We start from the raw sequence: 13,122 nt of genomic DNA, 5'->3' as shown, positions 1-13,122 counted from the left end.
TTATGCCCCTCCCTCCCCCACCTCTTTGGAGTCTAGTTTGTAGATATAGAAATTGCGGGGAATTAAACTAAATATTTTATTAACTCCATGCATAAAAGTTGATTTTCTTAAAAAAGAAATAAAAAAATTGAGTCAGAACCTTGTACAGGATATTGGTCGTCTCATGAGGAAAAATAAAAACTATTAAAAAATTGTAAGAGGATGTTGCATTCTAGATATGCCTGTTTGACCCCTTAGGAGCCATAGGCAATAATAGAGATACATATTTCACAGGCTAAAGAAAGTTAATAGCTTTTATAGTGTTAGGGAATACTCAACACTGTTAGTCTTTTTTGAAGTACTGTTAATTAAATGTTAAGTATATGTGAATTGAAGAAAAGTAAGAACAGATTCTGGAGATTTGTTATGAAAGTTATTTTAGTTAATATAGGTGAAAGATGAGGTACATGGGGAGGAAAGGTAAAATGGGGTGTGGAGAAAGGTTGGAGAAAAAATGGTTGAGAGGTATTATGTTAAGGTGGATAGAAATGTTTTTTTTTTTAATGTATTTTATTTTTAAAATGTACATTTTATATTTCAGATGAATTTACAACTGATTTTCTGGATTGGACTGATCAGTTCAGTTTGCTATGTGTTTGGCCAAGCAGGTAAATCAAAAACCATATTTGTGTTTTCATTTCAGTATCTTGTATGGCTTTTTGACCAGTTAAATTCAAGGGAGACCTAAGTCAGATCCTACTGATCCATTTGAAAGCCCTACAGAGTAAAGGGCAAGGTCCTTACTATGGTCTGCAAGGCCCCTCACCTTTGCCACCCAGAAATATGGTAGGCAGGTCTGTAAGTGAAATGCTAAAATGATTGGGTATTAGAGGCCCAGTGCACAGATTCATGTGCCAGTGGGGTCCCTCGGCCTGGCCTGTGCCCTCACGCAATCCGGAACCCCTCAGGGGATGTCAGATAGCTGGTTTCGGACCGATCCCTGCAGGGCCAATACAGACAGGAGGGAACCCAATCCCTGCAGGCCCAATCCAGACAGGAGGGAGCCCGATCCCCACAGGCCCAATCCAGACAGGAGGGAGCCCGATCCTGTGCATTGAGCATCTGTTCCCTGGAGGTCAGTGAGCATCATAGTGACTGGTTGACCGGTTGCTCGGTCGCTTAAGCTTTGATATATAGAGACTAGAGACCCAGTGCATAAAATTTGTGCACGGCGGGGAGGGGGGGGTTGTCCCTCAGCCCAGCCTACACCCTCTCCAATCTGGGACCCCTTAGGGAATGACTGACTGCCGGTTTAGGCCCGATACCTGCGGGATTGGGCCTAAACCGGCAGTCAGACATCCCTCTCACAATCCGGGGCTACTGGCTCCTAACCGTTCACCTGCCTGATTGCCCCTAAGTGCCCTCCCATGATCACACCCTAATCGCTCCCCTGCGGGCCTGATTGATGCCTAACTGCTCCCCTGCCGGCCTGATTGCCCCCAACTACCCTCCCCTGCTGGCCCAATGGCTCCCAACTGCCTTCCCCTGCTGGCCAGATTACCCGCAACTGCCCTCCCCTGCAGACCTAGTCGCCCCCAACTCCCCTCCCCTGCCAGCCATCTTGTGGTGGCCATCTTGTGGCGATGCCACCTAGGCTTTTATTATATAGGATAATACACTACTGGAAGGCTCCGCTTGCCAATACTGTCAGTGCACCAAGAAACGCAGAAGGCTGTTGGACCTTGGGCATTAGCAGGGCTGACACTAAGCACTTTGTTGATTTAGGTGGCTCAAGGTAATTCCCTAACCTGAATAATTCTTTTATTGTTTACCAAACTTGACTTTTTATCTGCCTGTATGCATTGCTAAAGGGAAAATGTGTATTCAAGTAAATAAATAGCAGACCAGGCCAGAAGTTAGTGTGTCTCTTCAAGAAAGAGACTCCATCTGGCCCCCAATGCCTTCTAAATTCATATTTCTTGTATAGCATTTTCATTTGTGCATCAGCCCCTCCTTCAGATCCTGAACCTTGCCGTGAAGGTTGCGGCAATACACTACAGAAAAAAGCTTTTGAGAATGTAATAGAGTGTTTGAGCATAGAAAAAGCAATGATGTAATATATTTAGAAGAAAAGAAATAAAAGTGTAGAATGGTAGATTATGAACTATCTATTATGATCTATAAAACTGAAACCAGGAACAATTGACTGGTAGATGTTCCTACTCTTTTATCAAAAAGTCTTGAAAAATGTTGGCATTGTTAGTAGAGGAATGGAAAATAAAGCCAAAAATGTATTTAGAAACCATAGTGCGTCCACATCTGAAATAATAGAATGTCTTTTCTCCAGTTCTAAAAAAATGCACTGTAGAACAATTATTTTATCTCAGGATAGGAAGGACTTACAACACAGAAAAATGAAGAAAGAAATCATAAAGGAAATATTGATAATTTTGAAATACATAAAACCAACAACAACATAAAAATCACAAAATATCTATGTGTCAAAACACCATCAACAATAAGAAAATAAAAAAGGGTTTAATTTTCTTATCATGTGTAGAGATCCAATAACAACAACATATGAACATAATAGAAAAATTTGCAAAAGATACAAAATTTACAAAAGATATGGTTAGTAAAAATATGAAAAAATAAGAGACCTTAAGTAATTGACAATTGAATTGATATTCTAATTTATCCTATTTTAAGTGAGTAAAAAAAATTTATATTAGTGATGTTGAAATATTTATATTAATTACTTAGTGCATTAATTAAATACCAGTTAATGAAATGGTATTTGTATATTGTATATTGGTTGTGAGAATATTAATTCTGGGTAGAAATTAGTGTGTATCAAGGATTTTAAAGCCATTAATATTCTTCAACTCAGTATTTTTAAAAAAATCTATCATAAAAAATAGTTTTATAAGAATGGGATCATCATCATCTGAGTGGGTGATCTATGTGTATGTATGTGTACATATGTGTTTCCGGGGTTTGTGTGTGCATGTGAGCAAGCATGTGTGAGCACAAGTTTGTTCACTAAATAGGGTGTGATATAATGAAATATGCAATTATTAAAAGCCATCATTTTGAAGAATTTATAATGATACTCTTAGGCTAAAGTATAAGAAGTAGTACACAAAATGTATGTCCTTAATTTCATTTATATAATGTATATATATTATGCATTCTTGATATTTTTTACCTATTTATATGAAAAAAGACAAGAAGGATATATTTAATAGTAGTTCTATCTTCTGAGCACATTGTGGGTGATTTTTAGTTTTTTTTTCTTTATGTTTTTATGTATTTTTCAAATTTTCCATAATGAGCATAATCTGAAAAGACACTTTGGAGATAGTCCATGTCAGTGTTTACCACATGAAAGCATGCTGATATTTAGATTAAAGAATTGTAAAACATACTTTGAACACAGAGCCTGATAAATCATGGGATTTTGGCTTGGATGAATATGAACTTTTCAAATATTTAACACTAGAGTCCCAGTGCATGAAATTCGTGCACGGGTCGGGGTGTCCCTCAACCGAGCCTGGACCCTCTCGAATCTGGAACCCCTTGAGGGATGTCCAGCTGTCTCTTTAGGCCCAATCCCACATCCCTCTCACAATCCAGGACTGCTGGCTCCCGACCACTCACCTGCCTGAGTGCCCCTAACCACTTCTGCCTCCCAGCCTGATCATCCGTTAACCACTCCCCTGCCAGCCTCATCGACACCTAACTGCCCCCCTGCCGGCCCGATTGCCCCTAACTGCCCTCTCCTGCCGGCCTGGTCACCCCCAACTGCTCTCCCCTGCTGGCCTGGTCGCCCCCAACTGCCCTCCCCTACAGGCTTGGTTCCCCCCAATTGCCCTCCCCTGCTGACCATCTTGTGGTGGCCATTTTGTGTCCACATGGGGGCGGCCATCTTGTGTGTTGGAGTGAGTGATGGTCAATTTGCATATTACTGCTTTATTATATAGGATAATAAAAATGAAGGCAAAACTACTCTTGATGCTTATAGGGTATGGCGATGTGATTTAAATGAAGTATGCTTTGCCCATTTTTAAGAAAACTGACAATTATGACCATTCAACCTGATAGATCTGGAATTATGCCTTTGACAAAAAGGATAAATGTGCATTAATAATTGTACGAAGTCCTTGCTATAGAAGACAAGAAAGATAACTGTCTTTTTATGGCTTTGTATTAAGGTAATCCAGAATCACTACTCTTTGGGGCCTCTTTAGGGCAGGTCTAGATCATAGTATTCATATTTAATGTTTATATATATAATTCATCATTGAGATCCTGATTTTTTATTATTTTCTCTCTTGACATATCAAATAAAGTGGTCTATTCTTTTTTTCCCTGACAGATGAAAATAGATGTTTAAAAGCAAATGCCAAATCATGTGGAGAATGTATACAAGCAGGGCCAAATTGTGGATGGTGTACAAATTCAGTAAGTAAGACAGCACAAATTCTTTCCATTTATTCTCTAGTCATGTAGTATTACACACAACTGCATCCTTGGAAGAGCTTGATGTGAATTTTCATTTAAATCATTGTTTGTTGAATAAGGGTCAACTCTGTGTATAGTACTGTATGATGATCTAGAGTTGTGCTGATCAACACCTCATGTGACTTGAACACTTGAAGTGTGGGTGGTTCAAATTGAGAATTGCTTTAAGCCTCAAATAAATAACAAAGTTTGAAGACTTATTAGCATTTCAACATTATTAATACTATTTAAAATCATTATTTTATATATATAGCCCACCTTTGTGGAACGTATTATATTTCTGTTGGATAGCTGCCCTCAAAACTCTAGCTATTTAATTTGACTATTTTAGGGTTTTCCCTTTTATTGATGGGAGAGGTATAAATTAACATTTCTAATTATATTTGAGTTAAACTAATGTGGAATTGATTTACATCTGAATTGACTTGCCAACTATTGAAGTTAAGGTTTAAATTTTATTCACTTTTGTCATCTCTATATATTGCTTAACATGGAACCTTCCACAATAGCTTACTGAATGAACAGACAAACCAATGAATGAATGAATGGATTAGAACAGGAATTGAAGGAAAGTCATTTTGAAGATATATAATTTATTCAGAGTGAATATGAGAAGGTCAAAACTTATTGTTTTTATTCAGTCATTTGACCTCCACATTTCAAGTACCTGTTTTATTGACATAACTGGTCAAATTTGATTTGACCATCTGAAAGAAAAAAATGAAAGGTTTTTGTTTCGTTTTTTCAAAATTTTTCTAATGTTTACTTTCTCTTTTCCTAAAAATAGTATTCTAGAATTAAATTGGAGACAATGGAGGAAATAAGGAGTGCTGAACTTAATTGCAGTTTCACTTAAAAGGTTCTAAATGAGTGGTAACTACTATCATCAACAGTATCCATTTTATTAGGGTTACTAGAGGCCCGGTGCACGAAATTCGTGCATGGGGGGGCTGGCAGGGGAGGTCCCCTCAGCCCAGCCTGCATCCTCTCTAATCTCAGACCCCTTGGGGGATGTCTGACTGCCGGTATAGGTCTGATCCCAGGGATCGGGCCTAAACCAGCAATCGGACATCCCTCTCACAATCTGGGATCACTGGCTCCTAACCGCTCGCCTGCCTGCCTGCATGATCACCCCTAACTGCCTCTGCCTGCCTGCCTGATCGCCCCCAAGTGCCCCCCCTGCTGACCTGATTGCCCCTAACTGCCCCCTCCCTGACATCCTGGTTGCCCCCTGTGTCGGCCTGGTCACCCCTCACTGCCCCCCCCTGCTGGCCTGGTTGCCCCACGGAGCCTGCTGTTCGGTCATTTGGTCACCCCTCACTGCCCTCTCTGCCGGCCTGGTCGCCCCACACTGTCTGCTGTTCGGTCGTTACGTGAGGGTGTCCCGACTAATTTGCGTATTACCCTTTTATTAGTACAGATTATTAGTATAGATAGTTTGTCTGGAGTTGACAGTTATCCTACCCTAACTATTTAAGTAGGTTAGCCTTTGATCTTTGTAGCATAATTCTTAAGTTATTAAGGCTATTTTGGAATATGTTGAATGACATTTTACTTACATGTTATGATTTCCAGACTGGGTAATATTTAGAAAGTAATAATGTACTAGGTAGTAATTTATGTTTGATAATACATAAAAACAGGGCAATTTTGAACCATCTGATCCATGGCATGTTTATTTTTTCCAGTTGTTTTTCTAATTATTTAAATGTTCTCATTTAGGCTTATGTTTCCCTTTAAAAATAACTGATCAAAACCACTGTTTATTTTTTGTATTTAAGTGTTCTAATTATATACAACACCATAAAATTGGTAGATCATAAAATACCATATCAAAGTGAATATAAGTGACCCCAAATGAAAGGCATTCTCTCATTTTCCCAATGTTAAGATTTAAAAAATTTTTGACTTACTAACTATATAATTTTTAGGGATATATATCAAATGTCTATTATAATAATTGATTTAGTTATATGTACACATTTAAAAATCATACACACATACACTCACATTGTTTTTTTTTCCTCTCACATTTCATGAAACCATGTTAATCAGAATCTTTTATATACATCTTAAAAGTAGTGTTTTTGTTTTTACTAAGGTACTTTGGTCATCTGATACAATTTTTATTTCCATCTAAGTTGTTGATGTATAACACATTCTAAAATCATGTCGCTACTGGAAATTTTACCCCAAGCCACAAGTACCATTTGCATACCATTATGATCTTTTCTATTTTTACAATTGACCCTGTGGAAATATATTCATAACCCTTGTCATATAATCACTTTCTGTATTGTTTACTGTAATATTCAATACTTAAAATTGTTTTAAACCTCCAAGAATACTAAATTTGTGCTAAATTTCTTCTTTTTGTTTAAAATGACATCATTAATCAAGAGGCTTTTAGGATAACATGTTTTCCGCAATATATTGTTCAAGGTTATTATGGTGGAGAATGCTACATAATATGAGAGGCTTCTAAGGAATTTTCTTAAGGAAAAAATATTTGCTATTTGGTTGTATATACATTATTAGTGGATGTTAACCATGCTGAATTAGTGATTTCACTAAATGAATTTTTTATTAGACACTCTGAATTTGAAGGTGGCATAGTTAAAATGTACACTTAGATCAGTCCTAAGTATTATTAAAATAATATATTACTAAAAATATATTAGTAAAAACAGAATTACTTTCCAGGGAAACATTCTACAGAATAAAAGCCTAATATGCTAAGTGTCTGTTTGTCTGGTCGGCTGTTCAACCCATCAAAGCATAATATGCTAATGATATGCTAAGGTCGCTCAACTGCTCGCTATGATGTGCAACTGACCATCAGGGGGCAGACGCTCCAACTGGTAGTTTAGCTTGCTGTTGGGGTCCAGCCAGTCAGGACTGAGCAAAATGGGCTGGACATGCCCTGGAGCCCTCCCACATCCCTCCCTGGCTGGCCAAATTTTCTCCCGTGTCTCTCTCCGACCCCATAGGAGATGTCAGAGAGCCGATTTCAACTGGATCGTGCAGGCCAGGCTGGGGGACCCCATTGGTGCAAAAATTCATGCACTGGGCCTCTAGTTTTGTTTATAAACAAGAGCACTTACTATGGATTGGATGAGGAAACATTTTGTTTAAAAACTAGAAATTAAGTACATTTGATATATCACTTGATTTGTGCAATTTGATTGTGTATTTGCAGTTAAGTGAAAGATTTGACCATTATACTTTTTATTTATACCTATATTTTATTAAATGTCACTTAGACATTTTTACAAGAAGGAATGCCTACTTCTGCACGATGTGATGATTTAGAAGCCTTAAAAAAGAAGGGTTGTCATCCAGATGATATAGAAAATCCCAGAGGTTCCAAAGATATAAAGAAAAATAAAAATGTAACCAACCGTAGCAAAGGGACTGCAGAGAAGCTCAAACCAGAAGATATCACCCAGATCCAACCACAGCAGTTGGTTTTGCAATTACGATCAGGTAAGACATATAATTCTGTGATACCTTTGTTTCTACTTGAGCTTTTCACAACAACTTTATATAATCCTCATCAGTTTCTGTTGAGGGTTCATTTTCACATGTGGACTGGCTCACAAGTAGAAATGTGGAATACATTACATTTTAGACATGTTTTTCCAGACAAAACAATTTGTAATACATAATTGAAATAATAATAAATATTGCCTAATGTTCAAAGTAAATTGTTAAAGATTAATAAAGTAATAGATTGAGGAGAAAACCAAGATGGTGGCATAAGGTATACATCTGTACATGCTGCCTCTCACAACCACACCAAAACTATAACTAAAAGACAAAAAGTCTATCACCCAGAACCACAGGAAAGCTGAATTTAAGTTTTACAACTAGAAGGAAAGAGAAAAGAGCATTGAGATGTGCACAAGTTCGGAAAAGCTGAGGTACGGAGGCGCGCGAATCGGGCTGGCGACTGGGTGCACTGTTTTTTTTAACCCGAAGGGAGACACAAGCTCCCTATTACTCTGAACTCCAGTTTCCAGTGAGACTCTGGGGACCCAGACTCCCATGGGGAGAAGCTAGACTGTCTGCCATTGGGTCGGAAAGTGAGGGTGGCTTTCTTGCAGAGGTGCACGCAGGGATCATTGTTTACTGCGCTGGGGCGCGGGACGCGGAAACTCGGAGACGCAGAGATGGCTGACTGGCAGCCATCGCTGTTTGCCACACCCTAGCCTAGTGATTCCCTGAGACCCTGCCCCGCCCAATTTACAAACCCACCCAAGCTCTGAGCAGCGGCTTTTGCATATAAAGGCCTGCCCTATCGCAGCTTAACCTAACAAACTGCAGCTCTGGTCAGACAGTTCCAAAACCTCCAAACCCCAAGCAAAGAGGAGAAATCTGCAGATCTCGCTGTAGCCCCTGATGGGTGACCTCAGATAGTAGCTGACTTGCACCCATTGGAGATCCAGAAGCCAGTGTACCTAATGGTCAGTGTGAGACGACACCAGACTTCAACTCCTCACATCCATAAGTGACACATTCAAGAGGCAGACTCAGTGAGCACCAAAGCCCCACTGAAACAGGTCCTGCACCATAAGGGTGTCTCCTGCCAGCAGTTCTTCCATTTATAGACACAGCAGGTCCTCACAGCCAATTGGCCTGGAGGTCACTTCCTCCCAGTGTACCAACAGCAATCAAGGCTTAACTACAACAAGACTTTGCACTCAGCCCACAAAGGGGTATACCAAAGGTGTCCACCTCAGGTGATTGGGGAGGCTGAGCTACTGGCCCCTATAGGTCACCTACCACACAAAGCCACTCCATCAACACAAGGAAGCAGCAAAATGCGGAGACAAAGAAACATGTCACGAATGAGAGAAATGGAGGAAAGCAAACTAATGGACGACATAGAGTTCAGAACCACATTTATAAGGTTACTCAAGAATCTTCTAAAAACCACTGAGTAACTTGATGAGACATTTAAGGATCTTAATGAGAATGCCAAAAAAAATGGAAAAGGACCAGTCAGAAATTAAGCATACACTGTCTGAAATAAAGGATATACAGAAATTCAACAGTAGATCAAAGGACCCCAAGAATCAAACCAAGGATTTGAAATATGAGGAAACGGAAAACACCCAAACAGGAAAACAAAAAGAAAAACGAATCCAAAAATATGAAGATAGTATAAGGAGCCTCTGGGACAACTTTAAGCGTACCAACATCCGAATTATGGGGATGCCAGAAGAAGAGAGCAAAATATTGAAAACCTATTAGAAAAAATAATGACAGAAAACTTTCCCCACCTGGTGAAAGAAACAGACTTACAAGTCCAGGAAGCGCAGAGAACCCCAAAGAAGAGGAATCCAAAGAGGACCACACCAAGACACATCATAATTAAAATGCCAAGGGCAAAAGACAAAGAGAGAATCTTGAAAGCAGCAAGAGAAAAACGGTTAGTTACCTACAAGGGAGCACCCATACGACTGTCAGCTAATTTCTCGGCAGAAACTATGCAGGCCAGAAGGGAGTGGCAAGAAATATTCAAAGTGATGAACAGCAAGAACCTACAACCAAGATTACTCTACCCAGCAAAGCTATCATTCAGAATTGAAGGTCAGATAAAGAGCTTCACAGATAAGAAAAAGCTAAAGGAGTTCATCACTACCAAACCAGTATTATATGAAATGTTGAAGGGTATTCTTTAAGAAGAGGAAGAAGAAGAAAAAGGTAAAGATAAAAATTATGAACAACAAATGCATGCCTATCAACAAGTGAATCTAAAAATCAAGTGAATAAAAAATCTGATGAACAGAATAAACTGATGAGTATGATAGAATCAGGGGCATAGAAAGGGAGTGGACTGACAATTATTGGGGGGAAGGAGGTGTGAGGGGTACGGGAAGAGATTGGACAAAAATCTTATACCTATGAATGAAGATAGTGGTGGGGGGTAAGGGCATGTGGTGGGGTGGCGAATCAGGTGGAGGGGTGCTGTGGGGGGAAAAAAGAGGAACATCTGTAATAATCTGAACAATAAAGATTTATTTTTTAAAAAAATAAAATAGAGGACAAAAAAAGAAAGTAATAGATTTGATGGGTTTTAAAAATAAAAGTGTTGATATATGCAGACAACATTTTAGCCTATATTTTTCTTTTGTATGTTTAATATTGTTAAGTTATTAAGGTTTTTATCATCATCTGTAGCAATCTTGTATCTCAACAACAACAAAACACAAGCCTTCTTCCTGCTCATTCCAAGGTCCATCCCCTTTCTCTCAAAAGAGTGGTGCACATTACTTTTGTCCCTGATTTCCACTCCCATTTACTCTTCAACCTGGTGCAGTCAGGCTTCTGCCTGTTAGCCTGTTCTGGCAAAGCTCTACCATCACCTTGAACCACTAAGTCTAGTGTACCCTTGTTGGGTGGGGGAGGGGGCTTTTTCTTTTTAACCTTTCTGTACCAAGTGATGCCTTTAAGCCTCTTGAAATGCTCTTTCTCTTGACTTCTATGGTATCATTCCTAGTTTTTCTTAATACTGCTTTCTAAACCCTTTTTTTGGTGTCTTTTTGTCTTTCTTTCTTTTTGCAGTCCTTCCTAGTTGTAGGCTTTGCTCTTATGGCTTTAAAACCATTTGTATATTGTCATACAGAGTTTCTCTTAAGCTTCAAACCCATTTATTGAACTATGTACTAGAAATTTCCATAGAAATAATCTACAAGGTAGTTGTTATTAATCCTTACTCGAGGATATTTTTCATTGATTTTTAGAGAGAGTGGAAGAGAAGGGGAGAGAAAGAAAGAAACATTGATGTGAAAGAAACACATCGATTGGTTGCCTCCCACATGTGCCTTGACCAGGGCCAGGGATTGAGCCTGCAACCTCAGTATGTGCCCTTGACCAGAATCGAACCCAAGACCCATCAGTCTGCAGGTCGATGCTCTATGCACAGAACCAAACTGGCTAGGACTTCAAGTTAAAATTTTTATGATTTTTTTTTCACCCAAACCTTTTCTTTCTCATGTATTTTCTATGTGAATTATACCTAACACCTCTTACTCATCACTCTTCTCCTTCCTCATTGTTTCCATTCAGACTTTCACTGTCTTAGAATTTTGCTATAATTTCTTAACAACTTTCTTTGTCTCTGTAAGTAATTTTTAAAACTTACCAGGTCTTCTAAAGTAAAAAAACAGATTATGTTTTTTGCATATAGTAGGATCCCATTAAACAGAGAACAGTCTTGCTTTACAACTTCAAACTCTAAAAAGTCAGGCATACCCTATAATGTGCCCTTCTCACCCACCCCAGTTTCATTTATGTTTTTCCATCTACTTGTTTTTCTCTGTGCTACTTATAAATTAACCATTTTTGTCTGTTTTACCCACTATGGATTTGGGATGTTGTCTTTTTCATCTTGTATCCCCAGGCTCTGGCATTTTAAGTATTTGAATGAAATTGAATACACACCCATTGTATTATGTATAGAATTTTGTGAAAACTATAGCAATAATACATTTCATTTTATGATGTTTACCTTGCAAATACAGTCTGTTTGGTTTTCCTCATTGCTTTTTGTTGTTAACAAGCTAATTTCATTTTCTAATATCTGTTTAATTAGGGGAGCCTCAAACATTTGCATTAAAATTCAAGAGAGCTGAAGACTATCCCATTGATCTCTACTACCTAATGGACCTTTCTTACTCTATGAAAGATGACTTGGAGAATGTAAAAAGTCTTGGAACAGATTTGATGAATGAAATGAAGAGGATTACTTCGGACTTCCGAATTGGTGGGAATATTGAAAAAATTAATAATTTTCATTTGTATAAATCTTGGCGGTTTTGTTCTTCACCACATACTTATGAGATAAACTAGAGGCCCCGTGCACGAAATTTGTGCACATTAAACGGGGATTAATTAGAGGAAATAATTTAATATTGCTATTTGCGCTTTCTCTATAATAGAAGTGTCAGAGATTAAAACAAATTAGTAAAATGTATATGAAAACCTTCCTCCTGTCAGAGTCTGGGGCACACCACGGGACCCAGAGTCAAGTTCCTGCCCACCCACATGCGCCTCAAAATCGCGTGAGCGCAGACCCGGCCAGCCCCCGCCCCTCATTGGGATAGATCCAGCCCTGGCTATTCCCACCCTTGTCAAGCTCCACTAGGCAGGGAATGTAGCCTCAGGTCCCCTGGCCCGGCGCTAGGATGGGGGGTGTGGCCTGAGGTCCCCCAGCCCAGACCGTGGTTGGGGGGCGTGCCTTGAGGTCCCCCGTCAAGCCCCGCCAGGTGTGGGACATGGCCTGAGATCCCATGTCAAGCCCCGCTGGGTGGGGGTGGGGGGGCAGCCTCAGGTCTTCCGGCCTGGCACAGGGAGGGGGGAAAACAGCCTCAGGTCCCCTGTCAAGCCCCATTGGCAGGGGGGTGCAGCCTCAGGTCTCCCTTGGGTGAGGGGCGCGGCCTGAGTTCTCCCAACCCAGCACTGGGGGTGCACCTTGAGGTTCCCTGTCAAGCCCTGCCAGGCAGGGGGGCGCAGCCTCAGGTCCCCTGGCTCGGTGCTGGGGCAGGGGGTGCGGCCTGAGGTCCCCCGGCCTGGTGCCGGGGTGGGGGGTGCGGCCTGAAGTCCCCTACCAAG

General features: G+C 39.9%; 1 protein-coding gene across 4 annotated transcripts in view; it reads left to right on the top strand.

Annotated features, from left to right (window-relative positions):
- The window catches only part of ITGB1 (integrin subunit beta 1), a 64,667-nt gene that overhangs the window by 27,377 nt on the left and 24,168 nt on the right, over positions 1–13,122 (top strand). For all 4 annotated transcript variants that reach the window (XM_080657258.1, XM_080657261.1, XM_080657259.1 and 1 more), the window contains 4 exons: positions 581–647; positions 4,358–4,443; positions 7,767–7,989; positions 12,104–12,274. In XM_080657258.1, coding sequence (XP_080513384.1) covers positions 581–647; positions 4,358–4,443; positions 7,767–7,989; positions 12,104–12,274 — 547 coding nt within the window. The remainder of the gene's footprint in view (positions 1–580; positions 648–4,357; positions 4,444–7,766; positions 7,990–12,103; positions 12,275–13,122) is intronic.

Source organism: Plecotus auritus (assembly GCF_963455305.1).
Source record: "Plecotus auritus genome assembly, chromosome: 1".
NCBI classification, from domain to species: domain Eukaryota; kingdom Metazoa; phylum Chordata; class Mammalia; order Chiroptera; family Vespertilionidae; genus Plecotus; species Plecotus auritus.
The sequence above is the reverse complement of the archived record's forward strand: the minus strand, read 5'-3'. Positions and strand labels throughout refer to the sequence as shown.